Genomic DNA, 14,174 nt, shown 5'->3' on the forward strand with positions numbered 1-14,174 from the left:
AATGTTCAAAAAGTCATTATTCTTAATGTTTTAAATACACTAAACATTCAATAATACAGTCAACACATCAGAGATTCAGGTTTCTGTATCTTTATTTATTATTATATATGAATACATATTGTTAGAAAAAAGAAATATATGAGCTACTGAACTACAGCAATTTTTGCATTAGTTATAGTCATAGGCATTAGCACAAGTGACTGTATCAACGCACCTAATAGCTGCCGAATTTTTCAGCTACCTATGAAGCTAACAAATGTCTTGTATAAAATAAAACCATTTGGATTACTTTACAAAAGAAAGTGATAATCGGTTAATTCACGTATCTTCATAATCAGTCATAAACTTCAGAAATTGCCTCTGTTACTTGAATACACATGAAAACATTCATAAAGCGGCACCAATAAATAAGTATAATAAATATAATAATATTCAAATATGTGTTAATATGGCAGTATTCAGCTGTGCTTAGCTTATATATCAAGGACATGGACAGCTAATTGCATTATCACATACTTCATTCACAAATCTGTGAAAGAAAGAAAGTTAAATGTAAAGTTTCTTGCGTAGTGTGTGTGAAAGTTGCGGCTTATACGTTTTCCCAGGATTCTCCTGATTGTGACTATACACGACATTGTTCACCTCTGTCATAACATCCAATATATGCATCCTCCTGCACATAAAGAAAAATATATTTGAAATTCACAAATGTTCATATTAGCGCAAGTGGTTGGGAATATGTATCTATGTGTCCATACCTCTCGTGTCCTCTCAGTAGAGCAGAGCTTAATGCCTGCAGGTAAACAGAACGGTGGCCAGAACACTCCAGAAGCTTCTCCTCTGTTATGCACATGTACCAAAGCACATCTGCAGACACTGGAATTCCTTTAGCATTCTCAGCGTAGCAAGACAACGGCCCATCCGTCTCAAGGCATTCATCATACATTGAGGCTCTTTCCTGGACCACTGTAGTCTGGTAGATCTGGGTGAAGAAGAGTTTGGGTTTGCCCCTCAGCGAGGGACATTGGACTGGGTTGAAAATGTGTTTGAGATCCTCCAGCCTGATGCCAGAGCAGTGGGAGTCATTGGCTAACAGGTGAGTATCCGTTCCCCTACTAATGAGGCAGCAGATGAAGCTGCTGACCCCCTGGAGATGCTTGTGGCGGGCCAGGTCTTCCAGGACCTTCTGGGTTTCTTTCAGACACAGATTAGAGTGGAAGATGACCGCGAAACCCAGACGTTTGAATGTCTGATTCAACAACTCTGAAAAGAAAACAGATTAATTACCTGTTTATTGTCATTTATTGGAAACCGATTGATTAAAGCACTCCTACAGACTTCTGATGTCTAGAAAATCTACGGGAATTTCTTCAACTTGTATTGACTACTGTATATCAAGTCATGCTTGCTTTGAAATGACCGCATGGTCTTGTTTTCATTTCTGTTTCTTTCTTCACCCACTTTCTTTTTCACTTTCACTTTAGAACACCATCAAACACTTACCTCCATCAAAGCCAACACAGTCAATGAGAACACACACACCCTTCCTCTCAGGATTCATTTGATACTCCTCCACTCCAGTCTTGCATACATACAGAGCGTAGGAGAACTACATATTATAACCAGCCCGTCATGACTTTGATGGTAGGAAACACAAAGCAAGGCTTATATGTACCTGTTCATGTTGGGTCCCCGTTTCAGGGACTGAAAGCTTCACATTTGTTAACACTAGAAAAACACACAGTAATATGTAAATGTTATTCAAGAAGTCTAAAATAGTCCACTATATAAAATTAAATACATTTTACAAAACACAAAAACACTTACTATGAGCAAAATATTGTGGTTGTCTCACTGGATTAGGAGGATACTGACGGCACACTTGCACACACTGAAATGGAAGAAATGAAAAGAAATCAATTAGTACACAATAATCATCATTTAACATTTATTTGATATATATATATTAACAGGCATGTCTCACTTTAGAGCAGTTTTGTTTTGGAACTTTAGGGGCTGCACATGGTACATTCTGACCTGAAGAAATTATACATTTGTGTTATTTTATAAACTAGATTATTCATTGAGAACTAAGGATAACAAATATTTTAATAAATAAAATGCAGTATGACTGGAACTGAGAATTACAATTTACGAAAGAAATTATGACTGGAAAACGCTTATAAATAAGTGATTAAAAGACAAAAAGCTGCAAAGACCAAACTGTTGCATACATTTTTTGAAATGCATGTTAAATATTGTTTCAGATATCTTGTTACAGCATTTTATTAATGAACCTTGATGAACATGTTTGTTGACAACAGGTGCAACCATTTTTCCAATGTAAAGTTCATTCATACTTTGCAGTATTATTCAAATATGCATTGGCTGATGCATTTGCATCGATTTGGTCGATCCTTTTCAACTTACTGTACAGTACATCCAAGGTAAATATTCGATAAGTACTGTACATTAAAAATGAAGCCCTTGACCTTAATATTGTTAGTGCCATGCTTAATCTTGAGTTTACAGGCTAGAGGTTTCTCTCAAGACTGACCTTTATTCTGGTAGGCCTGTATCCTTTTGACAAGGTCCATTCTGCGAATGTTTCTGAAACAATTTTCGACCAGGTCTAGTTTATCACAAGAAACTTCATCCAACTTCTCCAATTCCACCACCACATCTAGAAAACTCTGTTAGAAATGCAAACTGTTTTCACATGCCAAACAGAATGTAGAAATAAAAAAAAATAAAAAAAATGTCAACTTACAGTAGCTTTTTTCACTCTTTCTTTGGGTAGTGTGCTGTTCATGAGAAATTTAAGAGCTTGTAAATCCTCTTCTGCCAGGTTGTCACTTACATCTGCCATCAGAACCCTAGATAATCAGTTTAGGGGGGGAAAAGACAAGGAACGACAAACAGGGCTATTTATTTCCTTATTAAGTATTATTTACACTATGTGGGTTAATAACAAAATGTAAAATGGGATAGGATGAATCACCTGTAATCCGAGAGGACGCCTCCCTTCTGTAGAATACCTTCCACCTGTTGTCTGTTTGTACCGAGTTCTTTCTTCAAGATATCAAAGCGCTTGAGTCGAAACATTAACTCCATCAGTAATGCATCACCTGCCTGGGGCTGGCATGTCTGATTCCGTTTAGCAAAATCCAGCAGAGCTCCTCTCAAATCCTCCACACAGCTGTTGTTGAACACATCTGTACACAGGTACTGCAGGGTCCTACACTCCTCTTGACTGAGAGATGCTGTCACATTGTTAACCATTATAGAAAATCCATCCGCCATTTCACTGTATGATTCTGTATACTGTAGATTCTGTATGTTGTAGCTTACTGCTTGAGCAAAACAAGCAGTCATTTTAAAAGGTTTTACACATTTTTAACACCCTTTATTTTTTTTATTGATTTTTTTCTTATATAAATTAAACTCAGGGCAATATTCATCTTTACATTGGAGATAAACCCATTATAGCCTCATCACATTTCCATGTAACAGCCTCTCTGGATTTACCCCTGCAAATAATAAAACAGACACAAAACATATTTGTACAGTAAATGAGAACATGAGAAGAACCGCTAAGAGATTTTATTACCTTTATTATGCGCTGATCGGAGGGCCAAAAGCTCTGGTCATAGTCCCTGTATAGAGGCGTTTCTGTGGAAATGCTAAAAACAGAAAATGAAAAACACACTTAATGAACACGTATTGAAACTACGCCTTTGATAAAAAAAAAAAAACACTGACTGGAAATCCCCATAAAAAAACTTTGTTTATGGTTTTTTCTTCATATTTTGGAAATAAAAAAATGAACAGATTCTGTTTTGCGAACAGGTTTGTGACATTCAAACTCTGTTAATTTTTTTAATGGTTTTATTTAATTACAAATAGCATTATGAAAAATCAGAATTTACTATTAAAACCAATTCCTTTAAATCCATTAAAATGCATATGTTTTTTAGCAGGGGAAGCTTGACACACAAAAGCGAAACCTAAAAGGGATTTCCAGGAACGATGAATGTCAAAAATGCCTCCGTGGCTTGATGAGGTAACCAGGTGGGAAATACTATTCACATTCATTTTAATAGTGTGTGGGTGTGTTCAGCATATGACATCAAATTACAGCGCGTACTTCGACGTTGCAACACACCTTCCAATATTTACATTTGTGCTTAAGTTTGAAAGCACAAATTGAGGCGGTAGTCTATCACCAGATAGGTTAAACACCTATTTGAAAAACATACTAGAACCATTGAGCACATAATCCCACGACAAACAGTTTAAAGCATTGATCTCAAACCACATGCAATAGTCTTTTAATGAACTGTAAGAGTTTAGTAAAGACGAGTTAACAGTGTACCGAAAAAGAAAGACATGAAAACAACCATGGGCAGAAATGACGGAAGTGCGTGGAAGACCGCAAGTATGGTTAATACAACGTGCAAATGGGAAAAGACGTGAAAAAAGTTATAAGCCTCGGAAATATTTAGGATGTAAGTTAGTATTTACCTTTAAAACTGTCTGCCTCCATCTTCGGCGACCTTTAAAGAAAACGAAAGTATGGACGTGTACGCGCTTGGAATCAAGCCCCGCCCTCTCATAAAGAGAAGGCGTGGGCGTTTTTCATTTACGCGCTTCAAGAACTGTCAGGCGGATTACGTCAAACAAAGTACCTCGATAACGATTCGAAGGCAAAGTCCTTATGGTTATCCGAATCGCTCTCGCGGTACTTTGATGTCAGCCGCCTGTCGGTTCTTGCGGCGGGGCGTAAAGTTGACAATATCAGTTATGGTCACTTATCAGCTATGTACTATGGCGTATTTTAAGTATTTACTCATTTTAACTCACCAGTGCTGATTCTCTAATCAACTGGTTAATTTAGAGCCCTTGGAAAAACCCCGGTAGGGAATTAGAATGATGGTTTTAAGATATTCAGATGACTAAAGAGGGTTTGGTAATTACATATAAGCAATGCACGTCTTTAAAAAGGTGTGTGCGTCGCTGTTTTTAGCAACCATGTACGAAACACTCCTCAGTGCTATAAACTAAAATGACAAACAGGAAAAAAAATCTTTATTAGAACCCGTTGATAATGAATCAGCAGTGTTACAAATCCTGTGCAAATAACTGAAGACAAGTGTGCAAACAAAACTTAAAATTCATGCTTTAAAAAACAAAGCTTGTGCTTTTAAACCATGTATGCAGAAAAACAGTCTACGTGAAGACAGTTTCATTCAAGTGTTGTTATGTGAAAGTTTAAGGCGAAGTTCTTCTGCTGTGGCATTGATAAGTGTCAACCGTATAGCACAATTGGTTGCCAAACTGAAACAAAAGAAATATACTGTGTAACACAGACTGAATCTGCATGTTTGCAATTGCTCCACCTGCAGATTTAATACAACAGCATGTATGAACTTAATAAATACATATTTCAGAAGTTATGCAGTTCAGATGCAATGGCAACAAACGTATAGAATGCCCCTATAAATAACAGACATGGAGAAGAGGTATACAACTTCATTGTCAGAGCTGATCCACTTATTGACTATGCAATTCCTCAGATGCACTGAGAACCATCCCACCGAAAGTATGCATGTGCAATCATCTTGGGGATTTCCTGTTGAAATGTTTTTGAAAGTAAGATGATACCCTCGTACACCAAGTTCTTTTCAACAGGGCCGAGATCTTTAATGTGATACAGTGTCTGGTTTTAAATGGCTGGGATCCTTGGCGAGCACCATTAGCACCATTATTATACCTTGTAAGAAACACGAAACACCACACTGTTCTCAATACTAACACAATAGTTCAGTGATTTGGGTTTCACACAATGAGCAGAATATAATACAATAATAAACTTGAAACTGAGCAAGTGTACGTTGAATGTGAACGAATCTACATTGAGGTTAAAATGCTACTGGGTCTGGAAATAAGCCCACTTTTGCCCATGTAAAACAGTAAGTGAAATTATCTCTCATGACAAGTAGGTGATGTAAGAGTTGAAACTGTAACAAAAATGCATAAAAAAATTCAGGGTGGAACTTAAATATCTCAAGTATTTCCGCCTACTGAGAGCTATAACACAGTCTCTTGTATCGAGATGATGAAACAGCAAGTGAAGGCAACACAAAACCTCATTTCTTCGTCAACGGCCTAGAGCTACAATTCAACTTTTGCCAATAATCCTTGTTCCTACTGTATCAAGTGTATGTCAGTGGTTGGTATAGTCCATCATTTCTTGTGATGGAGAACTTTCAACTTCACTTTAAAACCGCAAAAGCACACCAGAATCCTGTCTACCTTACGGATGATACCCTAGCACCAAGTCTACTTTATTAAGACGGACAATCTTTTAAACATCTGTGATGTCTTGTCAGTTACCACAGAAAATATATACAGTGGAAGTAATACAGCAATTTTCTGTGGAAATCCAAAGCATGCCACAGATGCTATCTACAGAGCTCAACTTTAATCTTTCCTTTAATCATAAAATGTTTTTACATATTTCCCATTTCACAAAGAGGACGTCTGCTCAACATCTTCCATCCGCCTCCCCTGGAGTGTCCCAGACAGAGTGTCAGAATCCAGAAGCTCGACCACGTTATACGGGGCACAGTCTTCCAACCCTAGTTTCCCACACATCCACCCACAGAAGCCCTTCTCAAGGTCCCTCACCGCCAGCCACCATTCTCCAAACACCCATGAGAGCTGGTTCACAGCAGCATACACCCCCATACAAACACACAACACCATGATCAGCACCGGATACAACAAGATGAGCAAAGGACACAGTGTGATCTTGTGCAGAAAGGAGCGCTCCTCATTGTAAACCAAGAAGATGTTATACCAGGTGAGCGTTCCGTAATAAAATGATGTGATAAAGGACAGAAGGAAGATGAAAGGAGAGCAGGAGAGGCTCCAGAGGAGAACATGGGGTCCCTGGCTGACCCCTAGCGTGCAAGGTTTTTGCTTAGCTTCGGCAACCCCGTCACACTCCGCATCCAGACGCTCTTTGGAACGCGCCATGTCTCTCAGCTCTTTGTCAGTAAGAGTCATATAGATGTCCACCATTTGGCCTTTCCGTTTTCCGCGCGTGATGGTGCCAGTCAGGGTCACGAAGCGGCTGTCAGGAGGTATATCCTGCTCATCTGTGGATGACAAAGTTTGATGAAACTATCACGAACACAGTCATCAACAAATTGTCAAATTTGAGAGTAAAACTCTCACTTTAAATGAAAACCTCACCTAAATGTTAATATTAATAAGTGCAATGTTTACATAAAGACGTGTACATAATACATTTCACCCCAAAATGACAGTTCTCTCATCGTTTACTCACCGGTCATTTCAAACCTGTATGCCTTTCTTTTTTTCTGGGAACACAAAACCACCGAGATAACCACCAAAATATTTTGTGTTCCACAGAAGAAAGAGTCGTATACAGGTTTCGAATGACATGAGGGTGAATAATTGACGGCAAAACTTTTATTGTAGGGTCAACTGGTAAACACCAAATTACTTCATAGAAATAAATTATCATTATCATAATAATATCACCAAAAAACACGGTAATATTAGAAAAACATTGTTGCATATCCTGTTTTCACCCTCTTCAAATGGAAGACCAAGGTGTCCATCCACATCAGCTGAGGTCCCCTCTCCTGCATCCTCAACCTCCAAGTCTGAGCGGTAGATGATCTCTTTCTTCTTCTTCTTCTTCTTCTTCCTTCGAGTGGTGGTTCCCTCATCCTCAGTTAACCTCTGCAGTGTGTTCACTGGGGTTTCCTCTGCAGTAATGCCAGCCTCCAGTTCCATACTATTAGTGTCTCCTGATGTCCCTTCGCTCATTGTTACACCCCGAATCAGATGCTTTTGAAACTGTATGATGTCAGTATGATGCTTCTAGAATGAGAAACGGCACCAATGCATGTCGACGTTACTTTAAACGGCATTACATTGCATATACCATTTCCTTTCAAATCTGGAAATGGTTCTGTTGTCCAGTTAGTCACCGCCCCGTGTTTACTATCTGCTTTTCATTTACTAAAGATGGATGTGAAATTTAGGGATCGGAGGAACACTTACCTTTGACCGATCGCAAAAAAACGCATGTCGTTTTCCTATCCTGTTCTGCACAATAAGTGAATTTACGCATTTTAACCACGTGTATCATTATAGCGCTGGGTTTATTTTTCGGACATTGCCCCACCGGGTTAAGCGCATCCCCCCTCTCGTCGCTGAATACAAATGTGCAACCAATCAGCTGCTTGCGCGCTGCGCCGCGTACGCATGCGCGTTTCGCACTGTGCTCTGCCTGGCAACCGGTGTTACAAGGAGTCTGAATATTTAATCGAGTTATGAGATGCCAGTACAAACGCCTAATCATTCATGTTGCTGACATTGAGCAAAAAATACTACCACGATAGTAGATTAATGTCTGTAACAATGTCATATAACGTTTCATCTGCCTCCTACGTTCAATCGCGTCTTTGGATAAAAAAGTGTGTTAAAGGAATAGTTTACCCATGAAATGAAAATTCTGTCATCGTTTACTCACCCCTGTCATTTCAAACTTGTATTACTTTCTTTCTTCCAGAACACAAAAGAAGAAAGTTGGTAACCGGACAGCGCCAGCACCAGCACCAATTCACTTTTACTGTATGGACAAAAAAAATGCAAGTGAATTGACCAACCTGTACCTGACCAACATTCTTCAAAATATTTTTTGTGTGTTCTGCGGAAGAAAAGTCATACACAGGTTTGAAATGACAAGTGGGGGAGTAAATGATGAAAGAATTTTCATTTGAGGGTTAACTATCCCTTTAAATGTAAATGATTAAACCCAGACTTAATACCAACAAAAAGTACCATGGTACTGCCATGGTTTTTCGGACATGGTACAATCAAACTCTTGTATTATTTACAGTACTACGATAAAGTATTACGATGTAAATACCAAGCAAGTAGATGAATGTGGTAATCCTTTAGTATACTGCATTACCATTTAAGTACAATCACTCTACAATGGATTTGCCAAAGCACTTTTTGTAAACAAATGCAAACTAAAGCAGAACTTTTGAAAAGCAGTTTTTTATTTTATTGTCTCATTATTCTGTGACGACTGATGAACATTTTTTATAAATGTTAAAACTACTTTTATTTTATACTAATCCTGACACTCAACGGTACCACATGTATACATATTTACAACAACAAAAAAAATGTATACATATTTACAAGTATATTAAGTTCAAGACAGTCTCTTGATGAGTATTAGAGTAATATTATGCAATGATAATGTTGAAATTCAGTGAACATCCCTAAATGCCAAAGTCACAATGTGTGTAATTTAAAAATAATCGTGGTCCACCCATACTGAGGACAAAAACAGCTGTATATCACAGTCATACAGTCCAGTAAATTTCACAGTTTAGATTTGGTCTTGTCCATAATTTCCTTCAAAGTGTCTGTATTTTCTCCCTCTGGGGCCTGGGGCCAAGCGCTGTGGTCTGATCAGAGAGACAAACAAAACATTTCAAAAATTTCATATAACCAAGTGTTTTGAAGCAAAAATGAAACGTCCCAAGATTAAGGTTTTGAAAGGGTTCGTGACACTTTCTGGAAACTACACAAAAGCTCAGGGGTACGTTGACAGGACTGTCGACCTGATTGTGGGTACCTGGGATTTCCCATATAGAGTGGTAGAGGCTCTGCCCTGCATCCACCTTCAGGGTTGCTCCAGTAATGTAGGAGGCAGCTTGGGACAGCAAGAAACAAACGGCTGGAGATATCTGATGGAATAAATTAAATACAGACATTAAGAAACAGAACAGATTAGAAAGTTAGAAAATCAGCTTTGCGCATTTGTATGTAGAACAGCAGAGTTCAGACAAAACAATTCATGCTACAACGTTGTGAATGAAACTTTGTATTACTGGCACTTCTCGTGATTGTGTTCCTCAACTGTAAGTCACTTTGGATAAAAGTGTCTGCTAAATGAATTAAGGTGGAAAGTACTAGTTCATTACTTTGGCAGCTAAATTTTTTGTACTTCTCTTCCAAGATACACCACCATCTAGTGGTGTTTTTTAAAATGACTTTTAAGATGTTTATATGCATTGGTGAAGTAGGTTATTGTAGGTGTGCATGATTATGATAGTTGTAGTTTATATGATTAATTATGAGGTTCTATTCCATTACAATAAAAAAACATTAACTGAATATTAAAAAAGGTCAAAATTGGTGTCAGGTCATTATTCTGAATTCACACCTCTTCAGGAACACCAAGTCTTTTAGCAGGACTGAAAGGAACTGACATCTGAAATAAAGTGGGACCAAATTCTTTGTAGTTTTCCATTGCAGTTTTGGAGATGATAGTTCCCTAAATTGAAGAAACATGAAAGAAAAAACACACACATGCTATTCCTTGAGTAAAAGGCCATTTCGCTGGATGTTTACAGTGCAGATGATTAGAGCAACATGTCATTGTCATTTAAAAAAAACTGTAATTCACTGTCATTTTTACGACATTTAGAGTCTGTAGAAAGATTTCAGGAAATGCAACAGCAATAAAAAAGGGTATAGTTTCACATTAAATTAGTTTCTAATGACTTCAAATATTTGCCAATTTTTTTCCAAACTTGCACATACCGGTGCCACAGAGTTCACCCGGACCCCACTGGCAGCCCACTCGATCGCCAGACTCTTGGTCAGATTATCTACAGCTGCTCTGGCGGCTCCTGTGTGCCTGCAGATGCCATTGTCATAAAACACCCCAGAAGTTTACTACAATGTTTTATTGCTACAATAATTTTAATTTATAATAGCACTTTATCTTTGAGATAACGCGTCCATCGTGAAGTTGAGTTTGTTAAATGAACAGAACAGGGAACAGAATTAACTGAACAATGCCAAAAACACATTAGGCTGTAAAATACACTAATATTTTTTCATTTAAAGGCGGGGTGTCCGATTTCCGAATTTCGCTTGTTTAGACAAAGTCGGGCCGAGTACCAAAACAACCTCGTAGCCAATCAGCAGTAAGGTGTACAGTGCACAGGACGGACATTAGTCGAGCCGAGCGCTGACGAAATTGAAAGATGGTGTGCCTGTTTTAGTGATCAACAATGGCTAAGAGAAATCGGACACCCCGCCTTTAAATGATTTTCAAATAGCTGTATCATAAAATAGTCGACTCACGCCATTCCAGGAAAACCCTTCCACATGTCAGCAATGATGTTCACAATTACACCTCCTTGGTCTTTCATCCATGTGTTGTACGCTGAAGATCAAGAGCAAATAAATATGAACTAAGATGTGTAATAAGAGTTTTCAATTTGGCTATTCGGGCGGCCTTCACATTTCTTTGCAGAACCTTCTTTGCAGCATAAGAATGTTCCAGTGAGGTTGGTGTCAATCACAGCCTTCCAGCCTTTAGAACTCATCATATTCACCGGACTGGAAAACTGTCCACCACCATTATTCACCAAGAAGTCAATCTTCCCATGAAGCTTTAGAGTAGATGCCATAAGATTCTTCACCTTTAATAAATGAGACATAAAACATGCCACTAAAAGATATCAGTCAGATCTCTTAACAACTTTTGTAATACATGAAAGGTTTAAAGGACCATTACCTCCTCTTCATTGCGGATGTTGCACTGTATAGGTGTCACTTTGGCAGGACTGGATGGAGGGATTTTCTGTGTAAGCTCTTCAGCTGCTGCTGTTAGACGCTCAAGCTTTCTGGATGATATAACAACGCTGCATCCTACAACATGTTTGATTTGACACATAAACAGTGCATTAATAGGAAGCCAACTGATGCTTAATCTATACCTTAATACATAAAATATAATAGAAAACAAACAGCAAAAATATAAATGACGAACAGGTGACATAGTTATAGTAACTCTTGCGTTGCTCAATATCTGGGCTAAAGTTCATTGTGAGGACCTCAGCACAGAAGTTTGTAGACAGTTCAGGACCAAAGACGACGTCAATCTAAAAAGTAAAATCTTTGTAAACCCATACCTAACTGCAGGAGCTCAGAAGTAATGGATTTTCCTATTCCAGTTCCGCCACCAGTAACAATTGCAACTTTGTGATTGAAAAGTCCTGCTTTAAAAACACTGGAAGCAGCCATGTCTGATGGGCGTGAAGCGAGCGAATATAAAGCAAAGCGCTCAGTAGGCATAAGTGAATTTTTTAAAATAAAAGTCCTATTCTATGGATGAGGGACGTGCTGAACAAACGTCTGTAGATGTATAATATTCTTTTTTATCATGTCCTAAAATCGATAATTGCACTTTTATCTTAGGTTGTAATGCATTTTATCAATTTATTTATATTTTTGTACAGCACTTTCAGTTACTACTTATAAGAAGTGCTCTATAAACAAAATGTCTATATATTAGAATATTATATTTAATAATGATAACTGGTGTTACAATAAACAAAATAAATATGTATAAGCAATAAAACAGGGAGAAAAGGTTTTCACGAATATCGTTAAAACACACAGACACAGACATCACATTTTGTAAAACCAAGTGATTTTATTTTACAATATGTACACAACATGACACAAAAGAAAATGAATTTCATAACTGTATTTCAATCACAGATAAACAATAAAACTCAAGAGTATTTTTTGTGATGGAATTTCCATTCGACACGTGGACGTAATACCATGTTGCTGAACGTTTACAGCAATTATCAATATTTCACCATAGTCTTCTATATAGCGTCTACACCACTCAAAATGCAAACTCAACTAGATGCACAATGATGTAAAAACACCTTAATGAGTTATTGCTTAGAGCGATACCTGTCTGTGTGTAAATGTGTACACATTTACAGAAAATATGTGTAAATATCTATATGTTATGATCTGCATGATTTAAAACATGTATATACACAAACATTTTATTAACATTGTGCAAATTGTAGATGAGTGCATACCACAAACTTAACAATTACAAGGGCCACTGAATTAAAAGTTTTTAATAAAAACAGCATTTGGCTTTATATCAAAAGAATAGGATGTGTAATGAAACACATTATGTTTAAAAGGCAAGTCTTGACAAGATGGGCACTTCAGCGTTGTGATTCCTAAAGCCATTGCATAAAACAAACAAACAAAAAAATCTGGCCCTAGAGGTCATTTAAAGTAGTACCCATTCTCTCATAGTTTAGCTCACAGTCCTCTTTATTGCAGCAAATGCTGTCACGAACGAACCTGTACAACATATATACGGATATCTATACAACTAATACAAAGCGTACAACAATACTAAATCTGTATGTACATTAATTAAATACATGTCTTAAAGCACTTGTGTGGTTAGCGTCAATTGAGTGTAGTGGCTAAAAACAAACAAAAACCTTGGTTAGGTTTTAAAACAAATTAGCGTGTTTGTATGTGTGTGTTTCATGTAAAATAAATTAAAACCATTAAAAGAACTTCGAGAAGCCACAAGTGAGGCTTCAAGAAAAGTTAGGGGTGAAAGTGCATACTGTAGTATAACATGCGGTAACAACCCGCCTGTTCTTTGAGTTGTTTTTGTTCTGCCATTCAAGTCTCCCACTTCTCAGCAGTCCAATAACAGCATAGGTTCCTCTGACAAGCAGGCAGTTGTTGTTGGGCCATCCGAAACCAAAAACTTATAATGTAGCGTTATGGCATGTAGTGTTTATGTCCCAAGATGCATCACATTCAGTAGCTGTTTTCGTGGCCTGCAAGGATGTAGAGGTTGCTGTTTGCTGTGGGATTGTCTGTTGGCCGACTCTCCAAAACCACCACTCTATAAAGAGCAACATAAAACAAATGTTACCTTTTGACCTGATGTCAAAGTAAATTGTTTTTCTAACATAAACCGACAAACTACTATTAAAGAGGATACTTCACCCAAAAATGAAAATTCTGTCCTTTACTCACCCTCATTTCATTTAAACCCGTATGACTTTCTTCTTCAAAACACAAAAGAAGATATTTTGAAGAATGTTGTAACCGAACAACCACGGTATCAATTCACTTCTATTGACAGGACACAAAACCACAGCAAGTCAATGGGTACTGCTGTTGTTACCAACATTCTTCAAAATATCTCCTTTTGTGTCATACAGGTTTGAAATAACAAGAGGATGAGTAAATGATGA

General features: G+C 37.6%; 3 protein-coding genes across 9 annotated transcripts in view; all 3 read right to left on the minus strand.

Moving 5' to 3' along the window:
- Positions 1 to 74: 74 nt before the first annotated feature.
- Positions 75 to 8,246, minus strand: cflara (CASP8 and FADD-like apoptosis regulator a). 3 transcript variants are annotated; one of them, XM_057361880.1, is made up of 12 exons: positions 4,525 to 4,666; positions 3,611 to 3,683; positions 3,468 to 3,530; positions 3,002 to 3,350; positions 2,771 to 2,876; positions 2,558 to 2,693; positions 1,985 to 2,037; positions 1,828 to 1,891; positions 1,676 to 1,728; positions 1,504 to 1,582; positions 759 to 1,263; positions 75 to 673 (listed from the first exon to the last, which is right to left on the minus strand). In XM_057361880.1, the coding sequence occupies exons 4-12, from the start codon at positions 3,301 to 3,303 to the stop codon at positions 547 to 549; spliced, it is 1,425 nt and encodes a 474-aa protein (XP_057217863.1). In that variant the 5' UTR covers positions 3,304 to 3,350; positions 3,468 to 3,530; positions 3,611 to 3,683; positions 4,525 to 4,666; the 3' UTR covers positions 75 to 546. The 3 variants fall into 3 exon arrangements, 2 of the variants coding, with proteins under 2 accessions (XP_057217863.1, XP_057217862.1); XM_057361879.1 differs by having other exon boundaries at positions 3,002 to 3,530; positions 4,525 to 4,665; XR_008965054.1 differs by lacking the exons at positions 75 to 673; positions 759 to 1,263; positions 1,504 to 1,582; ... (3 more) ...; positions 2,558 to 2,693; positions 2,771 to 2,876 and adding exons at positions 7,623 to 7,917; positions 8,101 to 8,246 and having other exon boundaries at positions 3,233 to 3,530; positions 4,525 to 7,163.
- Positions 8,247 to 9,102: 856 nt separating this feature from the next.
- pecr (peroxisomal trans-2-enoyl-CoA reductase) lies at positions 9,103 to 12,193 on the minus strand. The gene is made up of 8 exons (XM_057362167.1): positions 12,048 to 12,193; positions 11,651 to 11,784; positions 11,390 to 11,555; positions 11,215 to 11,296; positions 10,666 to 10,762; positions 10,286 to 10,396; positions 9,695 to 9,806; positions 9,103 to 9,524 (listed from the first exon to the last, which is right to left on the minus strand). Exons 1-8 carry the CDS (start codon positions 12,157 to 12,159, stop codon positions 9,439 to 9,441), a joined length of 900 nt encoding a protein of 299 aa, XP_057218150.1. The 5' UTR covers positions 12,160 to 12,193; the 3' UTR covers positions 9,103 to 9,438.
- Positions 12,194 to 12,551: 358 nt separating this feature from the next.
- The window catches only part of map4k3a (mitogen-activated protein kinase kinase kinase kinase 3a), a 53,776-nt gene continuing 52,153 nt past the window's right edge, over positions 12,552 to 14,174 (minus strand). For all 5 annotated transcript variants that reach the window (XM_057361545.1, XM_057361542.1, XM_057361543.1 and 2 more), the window contains one exon: positions 12,552 to 13,819. In XM_057361545.1, coding sequence (XP_057217528.1) covers positions 13,732 to 13,819 — 88 coding nt within the window. In that variant the 3' untranslated portion in view covers positions 12,552 to 13,731. The remainder of the gene's footprint in view (positions 13,820 to 14,174) is intronic.

Source organism: Triplophysa rosa, linkage group LG20, assembly GCF_024868665.1.
Source record: "Triplophysa rosa linkage group LG20, Trosa_1v2, whole genome shotgun sequence".
NCBI lineage: Eukaryota > Metazoa > Chordata > Actinopteri > Cypriniformes > Nemacheilidae > Triplophysa > Triplophysa rosa.